At 52.5% G+C, this 16463-nt stretch overlaps 1 protein-coding gene across 1 annotated transcript; it reads left to right on the top strand.

Moving 5' to 3' along the window:
* The first annotated feature begins 47 nt into the window (after nucleotides 1-47).
* On the top strand, nucleotides 48-15692 carry LGALS2 (galectin 2). Its single transcript, XM_035903286.1, has 8 exons — nucleotides 48-554; nucleotides 6957-7097; nucleotides 7294-9419; nucleotides 10206-10402; nucleotides 11004-11204; nucleotides 13929-14011; nucleotides 14303-14462; nucleotides 15546-15692. The coding sequence occupies exons 5-8, from the start codon at nucleotides 11166-11168 to the stop codon at nucleotides 15690-15692; spliced, it is 429 nt and encodes a 142-aa protein (XP_035759179.1). The 5' UTR covers nucleotides 48-554; nucleotides 6957-7097; nucleotides 7294-9419; nucleotides 10206-10402; nucleotides 11004-11165.
* The last annotated feature ends 771 nt before the right edge of the window (nucleotides 15693-16463 follow it).

Below are 16463 nucleotides of genomic sequence, written 5' to 3'. Positions count from 1 at the left end.
GGAGTGATTTAGGAGACATTATAAATGCGAGCGCCCGTGGCCTGGTTGGAGTCGGCTTTAAGCAGTTGCCTGTCTGCTCCTGGTAGGGCCCGGCCCGGCCCGGCCGCCTCCCGCCTGGCTGAGCGGCTGAGAGCGGGCGGTTGGGCGAAGCCATGGATATAACTAAGGGCTCCAGGAGTATAAACTCCATTTGCCCTCTTTCTCCTTGCGGCTCTGGTGATCCAGGCCAGTCCTAACTGTGTCACTTAATACTGCTTATTTTTTCTGTGCTCTGCTGGTCTTGGAAGGAACAGCGTGTGTGTGTGTCCCTGTGGTGATTTATTGCTTTTGTTGTTTTTTTTATTTTATTTTTAAAGAATGTCAGTGAAAGGTGCCAACTCCTTGACCTTCAGGGAGTGTACGCCTCCACCTGTTTGAAGAGTTCCCCAGTGCACCACATCTGTGCTGATGCTCAAAGCCATCTGCTGGGGCTGGGCCTGCTGGAGCCTCCGTGATAAGAGTGCATGTATGATGCAGCCTGTTCAGCCTTGAAGTGCCTCATCCTGGAGACAGAGGTCTGAGTCAGAGCGGTCCTGTGTTGGGTTACTCATTTACAGGGCTAATCCCGCAGATGGCAGGCGAGGGAACTGCCCTGATGTCGCACCTAATGTCTTTTCCTTATGTATAGCCATTGTTTGGGGGGCGGGGGGGGGCTTTTTTTAGCCGTTAAAAGGTGCTTTTTGGCACTTGAAAGTATTTTTTTTTAACTGTTAACAGCCTTGCATCACAAAGCCTTTTTTAAATGCCTTTCATAGAAAATTGCCACATCCTTCCCTCTGCTGTGTTCAGGCATGTTTTACATGAGTTATTTTAATCTTATGAGTCAGCCTTGCCTGTCAGTACTACCTCTTTGATTTTTCTGAGAATCCTTAAGCCATCTTTAGGAGACGGAGGCCTAGATACTGCTCTTCTAGGTCATGTATGATCTGCGTAGAAGGCATGCGTCTCTTCTCTCCAACACACAAAGCGATGCCTCTGAAGAAGTGCTTTTTCAGCTTGGTGATTCACAGCCCCTTTTTGCCCAGGTTTCGATCAGTCTGAGCCTGGAGGTTGTTTATTCTCCTCTCTTTGGCAACACCCCGTGGTTCACAAACCTAGGATGAATGGAGGGCTGCACCCCTTTTCGGCTGGTTGCAAACAATGGCAAGTGAACTCATGCATAACAGTTGTGTCAGCAGTGGCCTTTCAAACCTCACTTTTATTTCTCATAGATGCAGGAGTCTCTTTCCCCTTTGGTTACATCTGCTTTCCGTATAACAAGGACCCTAAGTGTAGCAACAACAAAAAAAGAGATCTGAATTTCGCTCACTGCAACAGTGGTTGGATGATGTGTGAGGAAAAACCTTTCTCCTGTCCCTTGATTTATTTTTACTGACATCTGGAATCCCAAACTAGGTTTGGATCGCTCTGCGTTGTAATTAGCACTGCTCCAGAATGAAAGTACTGGAACTATAATTAGCTCGTAGCCAGTTGCAGAGGAAAGTGATTACGCGTGAGCCGGAGGCCTGGCTAGTTGGTGTGCGGGCGAAAGGAAAGCTTGTGCTGGCAGAGGGGTGCTGGATGCCAGGTTTGGCAGGTCCTGCAGCAGGCTGCCCCGCAGAGGGCAGCAGCAGCAGCAGGCAGGTGAGCTCTTGCCTGATCAACCCGGGCTTAGCAAACACTCTTGCTGCCTGTAGAGTCGAGGTGAATCACAAAACAGGCCAAGTTCCCCCCTCAGTCGGGAAGGGAAGGCGGCTTTGCGGGAACGGCCAGGCCGCCTGGGAGAGGGGTTTTCCGCTCACCGGGTCGTCTTCAGCCAGCCAGAACCGCCCCGTCACCCTCACTCTGTCCCGATGTTTGTTTGGTTTTTCTGCCTTGTGTGTTTATGCGAACCCTGCAATGTTTTTCAGATGCGCTTGTGTGCAGCAGCAAGAGCTTTTGTGCGCTTCCTGCTGGGTTGTCGGCTCTGGCCCGTGATGCCAGGTTCCCTTTCCTCTGTCACATTCCTCTTTCCTTGGCAAGGCGTTCTGCCAGAGACCTTCGCTTTCCTGAAGCTCGGTACTGTGGTCTTCTGTTCCCTTTTCTTGTTCTCCTGCTCCGGCTGACTTGCAGCAGCCAGTTCCTGGGATTTTGGCTCAGTTTTACCTCTGCTACTTTCTCTTAGCACAGGGCTGGCAGCACCTCTCCTGACATTACGTCGGATCACGCACCTCTTACGCAATCCTCTGGATTTGCAGCCCTGCTATTCCCTGACCTTGGCTCATCTTTGTTTTGCAATACTTTCAAGCACCTTTCCCAGGGGAGGGTTGCAATTAGAGAGGCAAGTATAGAGTTGCATACTTCTCTAGAGGGGGAGCAGGTTGAGCTCCTTTAATCTCATAGGAAATGTCTCCTTCCCTTTCATATGCAGCACTTTCTTGTGGTATGCAGTCATCCACCAGGATTGCTCCCTTCCATTTCTTTCAGTGTTTCCTTTTTTTTATTTTTTTTTTCACCTGTCCCCAGTGATCAAAGGCATCCTTCTACAACTACAGGAGCAGAATGAGGAAACAGGATGCTGGGTAAGGCATCAGAAAACCTGCAGGTTAGATTTCTGCAATTAAACATGTCTTGGAGCAAGACTCAAGGAAATGCTTATCTGTGCTCGCTGCCTCAGTTTCCCTGCTTGTTAGCATGGGGATAATTGCACTTGCTTCCTTTGGGGAATTGCCTTGACCTCTGTAAATTTATTTTCCACCTTGCTTCTGTCATTAGAGCAACTGGCTTGGCGAGACAAGCAAGCGAGAGAAGTGAATACCAGAGGTAGAGGTGAGCTGTGTGGCTGGTGGCTTCCTTGTGTTCCAGCCCTCCTTCCAGACGGGGCAGCTCAGGGGGTGTCTTGATCCCTCGACTGAGCAGGCAGCAGTGCCCTCCTGGCCAGCACAGGGAGTGGGGGGTGCCTCCTTACCCCCTGGGGAAGGCTCGGCTGGATCTGCTGTTGCTGATGGCGTCTTCCCAAGGGCGTCAGGGGATGATCTGAGAACACGGGAACGCTCTTGCTGCTGAGGAACAGTATTGGCAGCAAGCAAAGATGCAAGAACAGCAATGGGGCAGAAGCCCTAGTCACAGCCACGGCTTGGGGGCTTATGGGTTATGTGTCTGGATAAGCCAAAAACAAAACAGGGAGAGGAAAACCTGCTGGGTTAGAGAGTGCTGCTTAAATTTAGGGGACTGAAGCAAGCATCAAAGGCCCTGAGCCCGCAAGGGGGAGCCTTGATGAAGTCATTCACCTCACGGCTGGTGAGATCAGCTCCAGACTGGAACAGATCTGCTACCAATGCAGTGCACGCAGGATTTAGGGGTCGAGAGAGACGCTTGAGAAGGGGATAAGATTCACCCGTTCTTGCTGTAGCCCTGACTTGCTGTGTTATCGCTAGCAGATGGAAGGGTCGTCATTAGAAAGCAAAGTTATTGGGGGAAAACAATGGTTTAAGAGCCTGGATTGGTCTGAGATACAGTTTGGCCCTAAGAACAGCAGGAGGGAGAAGGAGAAAAATCCTGTTGCAAAGGCATTTCTCATGGGCATCTAAGGATGATCCGAGCTGAGATCAGCGACACGAACCTTGGCATCCTGGAGCAAATCAGGGAGCCCAGCTGCAGCAAATCCCCAAGCCTGGATGATGAATACATCCCTGCATTGCGGCGACAGCGAAGTGTGACTTAGTCAAGCGTTTGCTGGGGATGTGTAGCCTAGCAGCCGCCCAGGGAGCTCAGAGACGCAGCCGTGTGCAGCCTCTCTTTTACAAGGCAGCGCAGGGAGGGGGCATTCCCGCTGCAGGGTGCTCCGGCGCTGAATGCACGTGCTCTCGGCTGTGCAGCTGGCTCGGGTTTGGCAGCTGGTGAGCTTGAATAGATGGGTTTTGGCCCAGGCTTTGAAAATCCCCCATTGCCAGCAATCCTGCTTTGGCTGCAGCTGCCTCAGGTTCCTTAGGAAACTTCAGCACTGGCTCAAGTCCGGACTGTGAAACGGCAGGAGGAGGCAGCTCGGCGGCTCTTCCCCTCCAGCCTGGCTGCTCGGCCTCTGCCGCTTGGCACCACATCCAGCTTCAGCCCCGCTTTTGGCAGTGGTGAGGAGCAGCAGGGCAGAGTGAACCCAGTGCCAGGCGTGTGGTTAGGAATAAAAAGAAAACTGCGACCCAGGAGGAGGAGGGAGACGCAGAGTCTGCGTATGCAGATTTCTCAAGGGTGAACCTGGCCTTTTCCTAGGCTCCTTTCTGGTCCCTCTGGCTTTGTCTGTCTTGGTAAATGCCACAGGAGCAGGGCCAGGCCTGAGCGCTGCCTCGGGATGATGGCTCACGCCGTGCGGTTGTTAGCACCCTCCCTGGCGTGGTTTTGGGCTGTACCAGCTAGCAGTGCCGCATGGGAGGAGAGCTGTGCCCTGCTCCTTGCTTTCGGGGCCAAGAGCGAAACAGCTGCGCCCTGTAAGCCCAGGTCCCTCTGAAGGCAGGCTTTTGAAGTGCAGTCCCCCTGCAGCCTGCATGTTTACCCCGTAATTTTCCACTTTTTCCCTCTCTGAAGGTGGGAAGTGTCACGCAACAGGTCATAGGTGAGCGTGTGGGGTGAGAGTGTGTGTGCCAGACTGAAACTGGGAAACGCTCTGTCTGCTGGGCATGGCTGAACCCAGGGTTGTGACTCAGTGTCCTACACCCCATGCTATGCATCATTGGCCGCGTTTGACCCCCTGCCTTGTGGGGTGCGAGAGATGCTATGAGGAAACGTTGCCTGAACATGTGGGGGCCAGCACCTTGGTGCAGGGGATCAGACAGGCCTGGGTGCACAGACACCTTGAATTTGCCCCTCCGGCTTTCCTGCCTTGGGCAGGCAGAACGAGAAGCCCATGATGTTGCCCACAGAGCACACGATTCTGTAAGGGCTTCCCATACACACGTAGCTCTGTCCTGTTTCCCCTGCTACCCCAAACTGCATCAGGTTTGGGAACTCACTCAGGGAGCAGAGCTCATGTATCCCCCATTTAATGTGCTGCTGACAGATGAGTCCCCCAGCAAGGAGAAGGATCAGATGCATGCCTCTGGGTGCACCTGAATGGCCTCTGCCTGGGGGGCGGGGGGGGCTGCATTTGTGTGTCATGCTGTTCCCCTCAGCCCAGAGGATGTTTTGAAGGCAGTGCCTGTGTTCTGGGTCTCACTGCAGCCACATTGCACCTTTGCCGTTCACGATTTGCAGCCTGAGTCCCTCTCTTCTGTGCAGAAGGAGGAGATGCTCCCAGCAGAGGCTGCTCCTCTTTCCACCTCCCTCCTCACACAGAGTAGCTTTGCATCTTAAGTAGCTCGCCTCCCCGTAGTGGTGCTCTGGCTGAATTTCGGGAGGAGGATACATGCTGGGAGTCGATGGGGTTAAAACCAACAGCGTCTCAGCATGGCTTAAGAGAGGGCTATGAGACCTCTTCCCTCTAGCCATCCTCTAGCTGCCATGCTGCTCCTGCAGCTGGCCAGATGCTTGCTGGTGTCTGGATCTGGCCCTATGCACTCTTCAGCTCATCCTGAGCTGGGTCCCTGGGGAGCTGCATCTCTGCCAGAGCTGTTCAGGAAAGATTCCCAGCCCTTTCCTAATGAGACCAAGTGAGCAATAGAGATGTTCCTCAGGGACAGTGTTGTAAGGAGTGCTACGTGCACGTTCTGGACCAGAGAGCAGGTCTCCACTAGCTTTTCCCTGCTGTTGTGCAGCAGACATTGATGCGTGTCCCATCTTGAAAGAAGAGATAAGCTATCTGCGTGCGGGTGGGAGCTTGCCTGGCGGTTGCAGCCACCAGTCCTCTTCCCATTGTTCTTCTGAGATCTCCTGGCTTGGCAAGTCTGTCTGTCGTGCCGTGAATGGCAATGTGTTCGGGGCTATTCAGCCTGGGATATGATAAGATTTGTCCGACGTGAGTCGCGTTCAAAGCATTTAGTTCGCAATACCCTTTTCCCCTCTTGGGAGCAAGCATTCTCCATCCAGGAATCTGACTGCTTCGCTGCTGGCAGGGGCCTCTTGGGGGAGAACCAGCGTGAAGAAACCAGGGGGCAGCCAGAGAGACACAGCCAGGTTCTGGCTGGGGTATGTTGCCAGTGGTGGGGAAAATAAGGACAGCAGGAAGAGGCACAATCTGGAGGGAAGAGAAAGAGAGCCAGAGAGAACAAACAGCCTAGCATGACTGCTGGGAATGCAAAATAAACATCCACTGTGGTCAAGTGAGGGCTTATGTACTACTGGCTACGTGGGATGGGTCAGGAACAGGAGTAGAGGCTCACAGGAGCAGTCCGGAGGAGGGACAGGGTGCCCATATGGGACTGGTTGGCAAAACAGGGTGTCCTCAAATGCACGAGCTGTCCCTTGGTGCCCAGTGTAGCGCTGGAAAGGGAGACGAGACATCCCAGCAGTGCAAAGCAACTGCTGCCCTGCTCCCTGGGGTACCGTGTGGAGATGAAACATCTCTGGGCAGCGCCGTGACCCAGCAGGCTCAGGTGCTGGCTTTGAAAGCTCCTTCACCCCAGTGGCAACTCTAAGCAAGGCTGTGGCTGTAGCTCCTCACTGGGAAGCAGGGAAAAAGTAACTTAGCACTTCTCATGCTGGTGAGAGTTGGGACCTTGTCTACACTTTGGTTGTCCTTGGAGCTTCTGCAGCAGGTCAGGCTCAGCTCTTTTCCCTGTGGCTCACTCTGAAGGTCCATGGATTCATGTATTTCTGGTGCCCTTCCCTCTGGAAGAGGGGAGGAGAGGAACAGGGAGAGTTGATTTTGTGGGCCTGGTCTTTTCTTAGGTCTCCTTCAGATGCCTGCAGTTCCCTCTTTAGATGCCCATTTCCTGCACTGAGTCAGTCATTTGGGGATTTGGATTCCCTTTTTTTGGCAGCTTTTCTTTCCCCTTTCCATCTGGTTTGGTTTTTACTGTTTCATTTTGCAGGGCCATCAAAGGGAGTTTGTTAAAGCTGATTTTGGAGCAACAGATAGTTTTGACTTGACAACCCCTTCCTCTGCAGACCTCAGCCACAGCCTTAGATCCAGGGTGGATCGCCCCTTTGGACCCCCTCAAAGCTGATGGGTGGTAAGCTGGCTTGCTGCTTCCTGGTGGGGATGAGGGATACTTGGCTTTAGTGACGTGAGCATGGGAGAAGAGACCTGGTTTTTTTTGGTCCCCTTCTTTCCAGCCCATGAGCTGTTAATTCTTGTGGCTTTTCAAAACTTGCTATTTCTCCCTTAGCATTTCTTTCTTTTTTTTTTTTTTTTTTTTTTTTTTCCAGTGGATGAGCCACCCTTGGCATCACGCCTCGTGTGTGTGACTCAGACGGATTCTGCTTGTCTGAAGGATTCCTGCAAGTCCTCAGAGTTGTCCAACCCGCCTGGGCTCAGCACTGGAGCCCGTGAGAAACACACTCAAAGCGAGTCACTCAGTGCAGGCAGCCTTGTTCTCCCTGTGCGGGATGGACCGCTGCAGGCGGGGACTCGGCAGTCACTCTCTCTGCATGCCCTTACTGTCCTGTCGGGTTGAATCCAGGATGGCTGCTCAGAGCTCAATGGAAGGAGGTCCCCATGGACCTTTTGTGTATGGCGCAACGCTGCGTTTCTTTTTTGCTTATTCGAGTTCCAGCCAGCTGGCCTCACGCTGTCTTTGTTGTGGGAAATGGTCCTCATGAAGTCAGGGGAGTTGGGCTTGGGGCATCTGGGAAGTCCCCTGGCTTCCACTGTTGGAAGGTGTCTGCTCATTTTGAATGCCTCTGGTTTTCGGACTTAATTGGACCCACCCAAGGGCTAGGTTTTTTTTTCAGAGGCACTGAATGCCTCAGTACCTCCTACTGATAGTAGATAGTGTGGTGAGAGATAGGCATCTCTGATACTCGAGCTGCATTAGCCAAGGGAGACCCCACATCCTTTTAGCCTCCAGGGCCTTCTATCTTTCTAGTTTGCAAAGCTGGATTATTTATTTATTTTTATTTTTAAATCTGTCCATGAGAGCTTTAAGATGAGAATCTAAACAAGAAGAGGGTTTTTTTGGATGTGAACTTGGGTATCTGTGCCAATTTTCCCCATGTGCAAGATGAGGGGGCTGCCATCTTCCTTACTCAATGGTAAGGTAAAGCTGTTGGAGATCTTAAGCTTTTGGTGCAAGATGTAAGTGGAGCATAGGACCTCATGAAGCTGATCCTTTGTGGAGAGCTCTTTGGAAGATCCTTTTCCCATTAAGCTATTAATATCTCATCCAGCAAGTTTGGGTAAAGCTGGGAGGTCCCAGAAGTCTGAGAGAGGGGGAAGCCACGAGCCTTCTATGCATCTTCTCTTTCGGAAGCTTTCAACACAAGTGCATTTTTATCTTAAGGCGTGTTTTCGAAAGCCTTTCCCACAACCCACATTCCTGGCATGCCCCCATGAGGGAAAGAATTAGAGAAATGAAGGCTGGAAATGGAACTGGGTGGCGTGTAATCAGTCCTCTGACCTCCCTTCCCCATCCTCTGCTGGTTTGGTTCATTCTCCTGCCCCTCAGGCAAGCTGAGGACCCATCTGGCTGCTTGGTTTGATGAAATGGCCCTGGTGCCTTATGAGCCAGCTCCCATGCACATGAACTACCTTCCTCCCTTCTCTGTGCACAAGTCATAGCACACAAAAGTGTTGCCACAGACTTCAGAACTGCCAGAGAGGGATGTCCCCTGCAAAAGTATAAGGACATAACTTGGCCCTGGGGATGGAAACCATCCATCAGAGCACATTAGAGCTCCCCATGGAGATGGAGGATGCCAGTCACTCTGGCACCACCACCTTTCTGATAGGGTAGGGAGAGAGATGGAGTCTGAGGCTACGTCCCTCCCCTGTGCTCTTGATCTGCCCCACTGCTTGGTGCAGGTTCCCTCCACTGCTGCCCCTAGCTCTGAAGAAAGGTGCTTTTTCCCACATTTTAGCTCTTCAGATGGGTTTGTCCTTCCTCTTCCTTATTCCCCACATCCTAAGGAAGAGAAATTGCACCCTGCAGATGAATGGGGGTGGTGCTGGTGGAGAGCCTGCTGGAGGCTGATGGCCTCTAATCCCTTGCCTCCAGGTTCAGAGCATGGATACTACTTCCATACTTTCCACAGGGGCTCCGAGTGATGCACTGTCAGGGAGCTGGGGCATGAGGGGTGGCAGGAGATTCACCTCCAGTCCTTTATTCCTTCCCATTTTAGTTGATCCAAATGCGGAGACTTCAATGCCTTCCCTAGAGGAGCCATCCCACTCTGGTTAACCTCTCAGGCAGGAGGTTAGTGCTCATGGGCACCAGTTTCCTTGTGCTCAGCCTTGGCTTCTCCTGCATCTCCTGGACAATCCTCTCCTGTTACACACCCTCCAGATCCCCAGACCTGCTTATCCAGTCTCCTGCTTACCTCAATGTTTGGCTGAGGTAAGTACTTTTTGTTCTCTTGGTCGTCCTCCGTTAGGAAGCTGGCTGGCTTTCAGAGCTTAGGGATTGCTTGGGTGAAGGTTGCAGCACTATCTGCTGAGAGGCAAACCAACATCTCTCGACTAAAGGGGGAAGCCAGTCCTTTCAAACTTATCTGGGAATTTTTGTGACCGTCAGGAGGAGCTCTGAGCAGCTCCATCAGGAGGTGATGGAAGCCTCTTGGTCCTGTCCTGAAAATCCAAAGCTCAGCTTCTTGAAATCCACCCCACAGCCCTCTAAGGCAGGGAGCATTCCCACTAGGCTTCATAAGAGGGGGAAACCAAGTCAGAAACAGGCTTAATCGCAACTGGCAGGAGGAACCACAACCAGGGCCCAGATGAGGTCAGAGAACACGGTTTAAATCAGGTCACCGCTTGATATTTATTGTGTGGAGTTTTTCTTTTTTCTTTACTCCTGCACTGAAATCCTTCCCCAGAGGCTATTCAAGGAAATAAATAGCCAGTGGAGAGGGACAATAGCTTGCTGTGGAGTACAAATTATATGAAGCAGTAGGAAATAATAGCAGAGTGAGCAGCTGCTACTCCGAGAAAGAATGCACGGTTGCTCTCTCCAGCTCCCTTTGCCTTGAGCGGATGCTGATGCCTGGTCCACAGCACAGGCTCCCTGGTGCCTTGAGTGCAAAATGGAACAGGCACCTTTCCCCCCCCACCGGTGTCCTCCTCTGGTGCCTCTAATTAGCACAGCATTTGTTAGGGTGCTAAGGGGATCCCTTGCCTTTTCTTACAGGACTTGGTTTGAGACGTTCCTGCAGCCGGCATGGCCACCTCGCCTTCCCCTCTCCCTCTTCCCTTCTGGGCTGAGCATCACATCTGGTGAGACCTGTGTCACTCCTGCAGGCTTCTGTCATCTAGAGAGGACGTGTTGGCTGCCCTGGCTTCCTGAGCCCCTTGAAGCCTTTCCTCAGACCACTGTTGGGAGGGATGGTGGGGACCATTTTCAAGTGCTGGTGTGGATTTTGGGGGCTGCCCCCTGCCACAAAAGTCCCTGAGAAACCTCTCACAGCTAGGGTGGTTGGGCTACATTGGCTGGGAAGTGGGGAAGGCTGTGGTTTTTCTCAGGGCTTCACACCTAGCTGGCTTATCTCCTGCCCGAGTAAGAAAACAAAATAAATACTGCTGCCAGCAATGATGCTGCCCAGGATCTTGGCAGCCTGTTGGGGAGGGTGGCATTCAGTTTGTTCTCAACAGCTGTGTGGGTGCCCTGTGGTAGCGGTGGTGGCTCTAGGCTATGGTATGTGATGTCTTGCTGTCTGGAGCCACCCCGAGGGTCCTGAGATCCCATGGGTGCTCCTGGTGGCCTGAGATCTCCCTGGGATTAGCAGGAAGGCTGGGAAGGACTGTTAACCCCAAAACTTACCTTATGGGATCTCTGCAAGTGGAGCTGCCACGTTTCATGGGGTGAAAGCACTCTGCAGAGGACCTGCCCTGCCACCCTTCTGACTGAAAGCTGACGTGGTTGCAGTGTTCTATTCCTGCCTTGAAATGTCATTGTTGTTGTTGTTGTTTTCTCCATATAAAATTGCAGGCCTGCCTGCTCCCTGTTGGATGGCCCCCACCCTCGTGCCAGTGACTGCTTGTTGGGTCTCTGCTGTCCCAAGGCACCCTCTGGAAATGCAGCAAAGCCTTCTCTGGTGCCAATGGTGGGAATGTGGGCATCCCACGCCAGTAAAGACCAACTGCCCTCTGGATGAACACCTATATGGGGGCCCTGGAGAAGCACTCCCAGGCAGGTTCCCTATTATAGGGTCATCTCTCTGGGGGTGAAGGGTTCCTGGATCCCTTGCATCACTGCCTGCCAGCTTCCACAACCATTGCCTATATTTTCCTCATTGCACAGACCCTCCACCTCCTTTGCAGATGCCCTTTGCCCAGATTTCCTCTTTCTTTGGGATTTATGTTCCCATCATATCACTGTTTCCTCAGGCTTTCTGCTTTGCAGTGCCTGCAGGGAGGTATCAGCCTGCCCCCTTCACCCTCCTTTCATCACCCCGGTTTCCACCTCCAATTGCACTGGAGAATTTCGGCTCTTCTAAAGTCTCAGCCCTTCCCTATGTGGGGAGGTCATACCCCTGCATGAGAGAGGCCATCTGCGCAGGGCTGGTGCCTGACCATGTGGAGGCTCAGCTCTGCAGACGAAGGAAGTCGCCAGTGCTGGCAGAGCTGCTGCCTGGTTTCCCACTATTGTTCCCAGTGGCAAATAGACGGGGGGTGAACGCCCCTGCTGAGCGTTGTAGGAGGGGGGTTAATGTTATCTCCATAAAATCTCACGTCCCCTTTCTCTCTGAGCAGCTCATTCTTCTTTCCTGCTCGTCTCCCTCCTCATGTATTCTCACATCCGCGGTACTTGCGACTCCACACATAACTCTCTGCACAGGTAGTTTTCCCCATCCCTCAGAGCCTGATGCTCTTGCCAGTGGGATCAGCGAATAAATCCCAGTGAGTGTGATGTTTCTGTCTGATCTGTGTGGGAAGTGGGGGGAAGGCTCTTCTACGTCACTGGCCTGGCACCTGGGTCTTGTCTCTGCCCCAACATTCCTGTGTCACCTTGGCCAGCCACGTAGGACAGGATGTTTCTGACCGAGTTCAGGGTCTGTCTTGGGATGTAATCTCTTGAGCCCTAGAAGTGTTTCTTTCTACCCACTGACTTAAAGTGAGTTCAGATATCTAACCTTGATGGTAGCTATGCAAACAGCGTCTTTGTACTGCCCCTGTCCCTGCAAAGGGACAATGTGAGTTGCTGGGAAGAGAAACCTCTCATAGCCAGTGGGATGCTCTGGTATTTTGAGAGGGGGGCTCTGGGCTCTGTGTTCTTCCTGGGATGGCTGCGGGGGAGCAGGGTGATGTGAAGGTGGGACACAGCAGCATGCTGGGAAAGAGACCCAATGCAGAAACCACCATCCCCAGCACCTGCTCCTGCTAGCTCCACGCTCAGCCCCGGGAGGTTTCACCAACAGTGACCTCAACAGCAAACAAATTTCCCAAGCCTGCTGGGATTTATGACCCTCTGCTAACAGGAAACACCTCTGGGGAAGGAGTGCTTATCAACACTCATATCTGCTTGCTTCAGGAGGTTTTGGGGAAAGGCAGAAGCTGTCTCCCAGCTGTCTGTGCAGCAGCAGGATGACTGTACTCAGCTGCTCTCTGCAGGGTTTGGGAGCGGGGCTGAGAGGCTGCTGGCAAAACACCACCAATTTGTTCAAACAAATCTGGGACACTGACTACTCACTCGTAGCTCCTACCTGGGAAGAAGACAGCAGGGGTGATGCTCCCCTGTGAGGACAGCATTCCTGTGTTTCAGGGTTAGGGAGGATGGGGCTATTGAACCTGATGTGCATGGCTCCTCAAACTAAAAGGTCTGGGTCTGGATGGAGCTGGGGTGGGGAGCTGCAGAGAGCTCCCATGTATTGGTAGTGCAATCCACGCAGCTGAGGCTCAATCTAGAACCACAAGAAGGGAAGGAACTGGGATGCCACTCCTGTCACTCCTGCAAAGGACTGTTCATAGCTCCTCCAAGCCCCTTGGAGCCCTTCTTCAGAGCACTGTGGGGAGGGATGGTGGGGACCATTTTGGTGTGCTGGTGTGGATTTTGTGGGCTGCCCCCGCCACAAAAGGAAGGAGCTGGGATGCTTTTGGCTGAGCTGTTACATGCAGAAAAGAAATTAACATGGTGGTCACACCTCTGTGGCCAGCTGGGAAGACGCTTGTCCTACGTGGTGGCTGGAGTAGCACCCCTAAGGGCTGTGTGTGGTGGTCCCTCCACTGGGGAGGCTGGGAATTGGTTAAGCCCCTAATGAGAGTAAGTGTACATAAGGGGCAGCTGTTTCCTTGGATCAAAGTCTTAATAGCAGTTGGTGTGGCTTTGCTGTTAATGTGTAAGCCACAAGGAAGTCTAGGGATATAAGGTACTCTGTGCAAAGCATTTCAGAGCTAAACTGCTGGTGGCTCCCTCCCTGGTTACTCTGCCCTCTGAGGAAGATGGCTGTAAGGACTGCTGCTCCTGTCCTCTGTCACCCAGGGTCCCCAGCTCAGCAAGGCTGAGTGAGGGGTTGGCAAGCCAGAGCCACCTCTGCTCTCACCACTTGTATTTCTTGGGCTGCAGGCGATGCTGCCCACCAAACTCTTGGTTGTGTCTCTCTGCCTTAACCCTCTTTGTACCTCTGCTATCATGCTCTCTTTCCTTCTGCTGAGGACAAGCCTGCTTTCATCCCTTCTCTGTTTGATGTCTTTTTCTCGCTCGCTTCACTCAGCCCACTCTTCCCTCACTGAGTGAGAAGCCCATGGAAGACCTCCAGCATGGAGGTTTGTTGGCCATGAGAGAAACACCAGCTGAGAGCAGTAGATGTTCTTCCAGTTGGGGCACCTTCTCCAAGCAGCACCCTCTTACTTGTGGTGGCAGGGGAGGAATGGCTGAAGGGGCCCTGCAATCTGTTTTTCTGTCTGTCTGTCTTAGGAAAAATTTGAAATCTTCAACCTGGAGATGAAGATTGGGGACACCCTGAAGGTCAAGGGCAAGATATCCGAAGATGCTGACAGGTAAGTACAAAGAAACCACCTTGACTTGCCAGGACTGAAGGTGGGCTGCAAAGGGAGGTGATTTTCCAAGGTTGCCAGGTACAAAAAGTGTGAGCATAGCTCAGTGTTAGGGGAGCACCTATGCCACCCCTGTGCAAATCCCACCGGTTCCCAAGCAGAATGAGGAAACAGGGGACATCAAGCACCTGCAATGCTGATGGAGGAATTGGGTGCAGAGCTGTGTTTCAGCTCTCAGGTCTTCCAAGACCCCGTCCTGCCCATGCGGCTGACCGTCCTCCTGTTCACCCACAGCTTCAGCATCAATCTCGGCTGCAAATCCTCAGATCTGGCATTTCACTTCAGTCCCCGCTTCAATGAGTCTGTCATCATCTGCAACTCCAAGTGCTCCACTGTCTGGCAGGAAGAGCATTGTGAAAACCACCTCCCTTTCTCCAGGGGCTCTACTGTCAAGGTGAGGGGTCTGTGTCAGCATGGGATTGTGTGAGTGTGGGAGGGTGTTGGGGGGAAAGCCCTGGTTAGCAGATTCCCATACCCTACTCCTCCCAGTCCCATCTAATGCCTCCTGCTCCCTCCCAACAGCCTCTCATCCTCTGGGTTTTTGGTCCTGATTGCCATTTCCACTCTTCTTTCAAAACCCTAATGCTTCCTCTGGGAACTTTGCATGAGCCCTGTCTGTCTCAGTCTTTATAAATGCTTCCTGCCCCCATACCTGCCCAGCAAATGAGTGTACCAGGGGCATGCATATAGGTGAAGGGCGTCTCCAAGAAGCAGGATCTTGCTGCTGTCTACCTTATTTCTCTCCCTAATTCCCTCCTATGCAAACATGGGCTTTAAGGCAACCCAGAATTTGGAGCAATGTCCAAACCCCTCTCCCCTCAGCTCTTCTGTCCTCACTGCTCCTGGATCTACGCTGCCAATCTGTCCTCCCTCTCCTCCTGCTGGAGATGCTGTCCTAGTTGCTGCCTCACCCCATCTGATGTCCGGAGATGTTAACAGGCCTGAATTTAGGAGCAGTCCTGTTCCTATTGCTGTGGAGAGGAAGCTTGTTTCCTCGGTCATGGCTGGCTCTTGAGGAAGGGGTGGCGAGGTTATGGCTTTGGGGAATGATCAGCGATGCATTCTTGTCCTGTCTGCTTGTGCATGTTTATCAGCAAAGCTCCTTTTTCCACATCGTGGTGAGCTGCTGAGGGCATTGGGATGTCAGGTTTATTCTGCCCTGTTCAGAGCAGATCTAAGCCATGTGGTGTATAAAGATGTACTTGGATTTAACTGCTCTGAGTTTACAATCCGAATATCTGAAGCAGCTCCAGGAGAGATCCTGTCCCCAGGTTATAGTCTAGCTACCAGCTCAGACCCTTGATATCAACAGCTTGTTTCCTGCATCACCATTAGCTCAACCCCCAGCACCTTGCCTAGAGCTGTAGGGACCAAGTCTGACCTTCACGTGTAACAGTCAGGCCTTTCGCCTGGATGCTCACCTCCTAATCTCCTCCTTGTCCCCAATTCCTGCCCTTCCTCCCCTCTTTTCTCCCAGATCATCATTGAAATGCTGGACGACAAGTTCAAAGTGAAGCTACCAGATGGGCATGAAATGGAGTTCCCCAATAGGCACAGCTACAACAAAATCAGCTACATGAGCGTCAAGGGAGGCTTCAGGGTTGTGTCCTTCAAGCTGGATTGATGGGTGCTGCTTCCTAGCTCTAATAAAAATGCAAGCAGTGGGAGACTGCTTGCTCCAGCTGCTTTGGCTTCTGTGCGATCTGTGGCTCTGTGCGAGACACTGATATAGACCGAGGTTTTTCCACTGAAAGGAAAGGAGCCCTTGTTGGATGGAAATGGCTCTTGGATAGTGCCCCCATCCCTGGAGGTATCTAAAAGACGGGTAGGCGAGGTGCTTAGGGACATGGTTTAGTGGTGGGGTGGCAGTGTTATGTTAACGGTTGGACTTGATGACCTTGAAGGTCTTTTCCAACCTAGACGATTCTATGATTCTATAATGCCAGGTGCTTTTCCAGGTCAGACCAGGACGTGGGGTAGGCAGGGCAAAGCAGGCTGCGGGTGGGGTTCAGGAGGACACTATGTGATTGCTCGGGAAATGGTTGTGTAATCTCTTCACAATGCACTATTTCTTCCTGCACCCGAGTTGGAGGGAGGGAGGGAGGGAGGGAGGGAGGAAGGGGAAGAAAAGCACTCACGTGAGTGATGTGGCATTTGACGTGGCATTTGGTGCCACAAAAGCGCATAATTAAATATTAGGTTTGGGAACCTTGGGGCATGGGTTTGATGGGTTCCTCCTGGCTGCCCTTGCAGCCAGAGGGCAGGAGGAAGGGGTGCCTTGCCCTCCCGTGGGAGCGGTACCATGCGAAGTGGTGGCACGGAGAAGGCAGCACACGTGTATCCCTGAGCCAGCATCCCTGCCAGTGATAAGGAGTGGTCTCTGACTTTCCCTCTT

Source organism: Egretta garzetta, unplaced genomic scaffold (genome assembly GCF_000687185.1).
Source record: "Egretta garzetta isolate BGI_Z169 unplaced genomic scaffold, ASM68718v1 scaffold51, whole genome shotgun sequence".
Classification (NCBI taxonomy): domain Eukaryota; kingdom Metazoa; phylum Chordata; class Aves; order Pelecaniformes; family Ardeidae; genus Egretta; species Egretta garzetta.
Note: the sequence above shows the minus strand (reverse complement) of the source record. Positions and strands in the feature narration are given on the sequence as shown.

Bases quoted from the DNA above. Each gene is read 5' to 3' on its own strand.
- LGALS2 (XM_035903286.1), top strand. From the start codon at position 11,166: ATGAACACCTATATGGGGGCCCTGGAGAAGCACTCCCAG. The intron at 11,205-13,928 runs GCAGGTTCCCTA...TGTCTGTCTTAG, and splicing joins CCCTGGAGAAGCACTCCCAG to GAAAAATTTGAAATCTTCAA. The intron at 14,012-14,302 runs GTAAGTACAAAG...GTTCACCCACAG, and splicing joins ATATCCGAAGATGCTGACAG to CTTCAGCATCAATCTCGGCT.